The 5,661-nt window shown below is 42.5% G+C and overlaps 1 protein-coding gene across 1 annotated transcript; it reads left to right on the top strand.

Annotated features, from left to right (window-relative positions):
* The first annotated feature begins 2,364 nt into the window (after positions 1–2,364).
* LOC111025313 (putative inactive purple acid phosphatase 29) lies at positions 2,365–4,662 on the top strand. Its single transcript, XM_088118283.1, is given in 7 exon segments — positions 2,365–2,449; positions 2,452–2,652; positions 3,060–3,278; positions 3,281–3,453; positions 4,171–4,443; positions 4,446–4,559; positions 4,561–4,662. Coding segments are annotated over 7 exon segments (1,167 nt in total).
* Positions 4,663–5,661: the final 999 nt, after the last annotated feature.

Below are 5,661 nucleotides of genomic sequence, written 5' to 3'. Positions count from 1 at the left end.
TTCTTGCCCGTCTCTAACCTTCTTGGCCTTTTGCAAGACTTCAGCGAAGGTTGATGGCGCTTCCTCACCTAGTTTGACTGTTAGAGTTTCGTCGGCCAGGTCGGTAAGGAAGTAGCACATGGCCGAATCGTCAGAGCAATGCGCGACCTTAAGCTGTTTCTGTTGGAAGCTGGTCATTAACTCTCTCAAGGTCTCGCCCTCTTTCTGTCGGATAGTGGCGAGGTGAGTGACTGTCTTCCTGTCATAGTGTCGAGAAGAGAACTGACTAATGAACTCTTTCCTCAGCTGGCTATAGGTCAAGATCGACCTTGTCGGCAGCCTTTTGTACCAGAGCTGAGCACTCCCCGTGAGAGCAATCTGAAAGGCTCAGCACTTTATGGCATCTGAGGCCGCTTGAAAGTCCATAAGGCCCTCAAAGACTTCCACATAATCCTTTGGGTCCTTAGACCGGTCATATGGCTTCATGGCGGGCGTCTTGAACTTTGGAGGAATGGGAGCCTCCAAAATGTCCGAAGTGAACGCCGATTGGCCAATCTTGCCGTTATCAAAAGGACTTTCTTTCCTTTCGCACTTCGCCCTAAGTGCCTCGACCTGTTTGTCAAACTTGTTTTCATCAGGTCGAACTCCTCCCTCGTTATGACGGTCTCCGGTGTCAACGGAGTGTACTTCGACTGGACTTCGAAGTCGGAGTTTGAGTATTTTTGGGAACACGATGAGGAGATCTCAGGGCCTCATGAGGCCTTCCTCTTCTTGTCGACGAGGTGCTTACTGAGATCATGATCTCGCAGGTTATAGTCAACTCCCACACTATCAGCGATGGGCTCATGACCGTCGTGATGAAGGCGTGGATGTTGGTCTTCTCCTCCCTCCGGTAGGTCATGTCCGCCTGGAGCCTTTGAGTGGGATCCAGTTCGGTTCGCCGCGTCATCTCATTATACATCTCCTCCATGGTGCGCACTCGACTGCGCATGTCATTTAATTCCCGCTGGAGGGTTACAAGAACCTCAGGGTCCGCGGCTGGCGTGGCCCTTCGAGAGGTCTTTCTCGAGGTCCCACCTCGACCTCGGTTGGCCTTGCCGGACCTGGGTGTGTCGATGGCAGGACAGTATTGGCATTGTGGGTGGACCCCCGAGGTGGATCCACCTCTTGCCCTGCCCTAGTCTGCTCTTCAGTCATCTTGGCGTCAACTTCACGTTGAGCACCATTGTTTGCATTATAGGCCCGTCGTTCTGTAGTATTAGCGGAGTCTGCTGGATGCACCATCTCGGATCAAATGTTTTAGTTGTTGGGACGACTTATACTGTCCTTTCCCACAGATGACGCCAAATGTTTATGCAAGGATTTTCACAATGTTAATCTAGCTCGAACCCGATCCTTGTTTCGACTATGAACGCGAAGGAAAGACCTGCACAAGAGGGCAAAATCTCCGACGCTCAAGTCAATAAGTAGCTCGGACTCAATATTAAGTTCGATGAGAAATTCAATACCTAATGGTGAAAAGAGATCCTCTATTTATAAGTTTAGGTTCCGATAGGGGTTACGACAGGCGGTTACCTTGGTCGAATTTGAGGTCGAACGTGTCGGGTTCACGTAGGTCAGCCTTGGACACACTCCTGGATACGTTGAATGAATTCATTAATAGGAAGTGGTGGATATCCCATCTCGGAAGGATCCGAGATGGAGCTCTCCGTAAGCTCATTCCTCTAATTCTTCGGTTAACGGTGAATCCCCGTCCTCCACGTGGCAAAGGGATATTTCTCCCCCAAACAAAGTCCTTTAACGACGTTACACGACAAGAAAAAGGATCGACAGACGCATCTCTTCAAGAGACGCATTCTTACAAACCCAACCATATGTGTCTCTTTGACAAACGAAACACCCTAAAAAGTCCAAATTGTTTAGAAAACAACCGTTTTTTCTCATTTCTTTCAAATTTACCCACAGAGTTCCAAAAAATCCAAAATTTGACCACTACACTAAATTTTCTTATATTTTTTCAAAATTGGTTTGTTGACCATCTAATTTTAAGTTGCTATTTCAGAATTCGTTTCAAGTGTCATCGACAGGATGGGAAAAAAGTGGCATGTTGAGGTGGTCGACACGTCAACACCGTGGTTATTATACATGAGATCTAATTAAATAAATTAATTCCACCGAACAACTACTGGATGGAAAAGTACAAAAGTTAATTAATAAAATATTTTAGAAACGAATTCAATACTTCCCCCGGTAGCTGGTCACTCCCCAAAGACCACTGCAGAAGTCAGTAGAAATTAATGGCAATCGATTCGGGCTCTGGTTGGTGATTCGAATCAATTGGCTATTGGCCTTCTCCTTTTCCTGTTTTTCTTTCTTCCCTCCCAAATGGCTATGGCGGTGCCGGTGGCGTTCTACCTGGTGGTTCTCCTGTTCGGTAGTCTGCCGGCGGTCAGATTTACCGCGGTCAACAGGATCCGCCAAAGCGGCTGCGATTCGGCAAAAATGGAGCGTTTAAGATACTGCAAGTAGCGGATATGCATTATGCGAATGGGAAAGCTACGCCATGTGAGAACGTTCTTCCGAGTCAGTTGGCTTCTTGCTCCGACCTCAACACCACGACCTTCCTTCGCCGGCTGATTCTTGCTGAGAAACCTGATTTCATCGTTTTTACTGGTATTTTGTTCTGATTGTAATTTCTTTATACCAAATGTTTTCGAAAACGCGTCAAAGTTTATGATTAGCACACGGATTCTTGTGGTGGTTGAAATACTCTCTCGTAGAAGCCACTATTGAGGCACGAGATCATGTCTCCAGTCCCCATCAAATACAAATTTATTTCTGAAACTTGGAAATTTGTCTCTATTTAACTTAGATTTGGACATTAAGTTGCGATTTCATTGATTCCGATAGGTTAAGAATCCCAAGTCGAAAATTCCCAAGTCGAAAATATAAAGGGCAGTATAAATTGGCTATCCTACTCATTCCAATTGATTCTGAAATGGAACGATAAAGATTCAAATTAACTGGTTTGAGATGGAATCTAATAGGGTGAAACTGAAAGTAATTTATGTCTTTGATAGGGGACAATATCTTCGGATTTGATGCAACGGATGCAGAAAAATCTTTGAATGCGGCATTTGCTCCAGCAATTGCCTCAAATATTCCATGGGCCGCCGTTCTTGGGAACCATGACCAAGAATCTACGCTTTCAAGGGAAGGGGTAATGAAGCATATAGTTGGCTTGAAAAATACTCTCTCTAAGGTCAATCCGTCGGAAGTAAAATTCATTGACGGATTTGGGATTACAACCTCGATGTTGGTGGAGTTGAGGGCTCTGGTTTTGAGAACAAATCTGTTATGAATCTGTACTTTCTTGATAGTGGTGATTACTCCACAGTTCCTTCTATACCTGGCTACGGATGGATCAAACCTTCTCAGCAACTTTGGTTCCAGCTTACTTCTGCCAATCTTAGGGTATAAATCTCATCTTCTCTGCATCACAAATATCTGTTGCTTTGTTATGACCAAATTTGAATGATGGCTATATTAACAATACTACTAATGAAGAACAATTATGATAAGATATATGTATATAAGAAAACTAAAATCTTATTGAAAAGGTAGAATTCCTTCCATCCATTTGTTCTCAGTGTGTTTAGAGTGATTTTAACTGCCATTGTCAAAATTATTTTCTTTTCATTGTTTGACAAATTAAAAAATAATTGTTTAAAAAGTTTAAAATCACTTTAAATTTATTTTTATTTGGAACGTGATTTTAGAAAATAAATTATACTAAATCTCATTTTTGTCAAAATCATTCATTCTATATCACTTCCAAACACAACATTGATCCTTCTAACTATACAAGTGAAATCTAATGAATTAGTTAGTGATTAAACTAAGGGGTGTGTTTGAGAGTGACAGTAGAATGACTGATTTTGACAAAAACAGATTTAAGTATAATTGATTTTTCAAAATTGTCATCTAAATGATATCTTAAAAAATAAATTTAAGTATTTAAACTTTTCTAAAATAAATTTTTTAATTTGCCAAATATCCTAAAGGGAAGCTATTTTGATCATGGCAAAAGGCCAGAATCACTTCCAAACACACCTTAATGACAACAAACTTCATGTAGTTCATTTTTCTATGTAATAATCTGATTGAGTCGTTTTCTGATTCTGGGTTCAGAAGGCATACATGAACAAACCATTTGCCCAAACAGCTGCAGCACCTGGGCTGGCATATTTTCACATACCACTGCCTGAGTATGCCAGTTTTGATTCAACAAATTTCACTGGTGTGAAAATGGAAGCAGGGATCAGCTCTCCTTTAGTGAACTCAGGGTTCTTCACCACCATGGTGGAAGCAGGGGACGTGAAAGCAGTGTTCACAGGCCACGATCACCTCAATGACTTCTGTGGGGAGCTCACTGGGATTAACCTGTGCTATGCCGGAGGGTTGGTGGGTACCACGCCTATGGCAAGGCCGGGTGGTCCAGGAGAGCCAGAGTGGTGGTGGCTAACTTGGAAAGAACAGCAAATGAAAACTGGGAAACTGTCAAATCCATCAAAACGTGGGAAGCGCCTCGACGATCAACGTCTCACTGCCATTGATGGTCAGGTCCTGTGGAGCAAGAGCTCTGCTGCTGCTGTAGGTTTCTTTACCTGTTTATGCTATTGATTCTTTTTCAAAGTGAGGAATTTCTCATCTTCTGTTTGCCTGCTAATAATTTTCTTTGCTACTTGAGCTCACTTTTTTTAAGAATGTTTCTAAAATCCTGATGAACTTTCTTTTTTTGACAATTTCACTAGAATTTGTTTTAGAATATGTTCCATAAAACTAAACAAAGAAGTAATCAGTAAACCAGCGGAAGTTTTGGAAACAAAATTGTGATTAAACAGGACATTATTAGTATTTGATTTTAAAAATCATAGAAATGACATAATGGCTAGTGTAATCCTATTCCAATTAAGTTAATAACTTTCTTCTAGATATGAGAATTTCAACGTTACTCGACTAGTTGAGGCATTAAATTTGGATCAAAAGTTGGAGTTTGAAATCCCTGCCTCATGTGTTAGAGAGTTAAAAAAAAAAATTCTTCCCGATATGCCTTTTTATCTTACTCATTGTAAAGTGTTGTTATTATTTTTTAATTTATTGTTAATTTTTTTTTAAAGTCTGTTTGAGTCCGAAATGGCTGAGCTCAGATGTAACGTAGATCGGAACGTTCAGGATGAACTATGGCCAAGGTCCAACCCCTTCCCAGAAGACTCTGGAGTCCTGCGAAACAAAGTTAGCACTCCGACGAGCAAGTCAGTTCTAGGCCGAGCTGACTTGCCGAGTCTATCTAGAATTGCGTACCTTGCATTTAAGGCAAGGGTTTCTATTTATAGAAACTTGGCCCGACAGGGATTCTGACACACCCTAAAATCGCGGCATGTTGTTGGGTACGGAAGAGACATTGTTACGGACTTTACCTCAGGTCGGCTCGGCACTGTAGGTCCTACCCTTACTGTCGACCTGAGTGTCTAGAAGTCAATTTCTACATTTCGTTCGCGTGTTCACCCAACTCACTTTTCTGATCATGACACGTGGCAGGCCAGGATTCGCCTCCAACATTGGCCCCCACTTCGGTGGGGCGGAGGTCGCTCGGCGAAGTCGTCCGAGCTAACTGGAGAT

The sequence above is a fragment of the Momordica charantia genome, unplaced genomic scaffold (assembly GCF_013281855.1).
Source record: "Momordica charantia cultivar OHB3-1 unplaced genomic scaffold, Mcharantia_2.0 BLBB01000080.1, whole genome shotgun sequence".
NCBI classification, from domain to species: domain Eukaryota; kingdom Viridiplantae; phylum Streptophyta; class Magnoliopsida; order Cucurbitales; family Cucurbitaceae; genus Momordica; species Momordica charantia.
The sequence above is the reverse complement of the archived record's forward strand: the minus strand, read 5'-3'. Positions and strand labels throughout refer to the sequence as shown.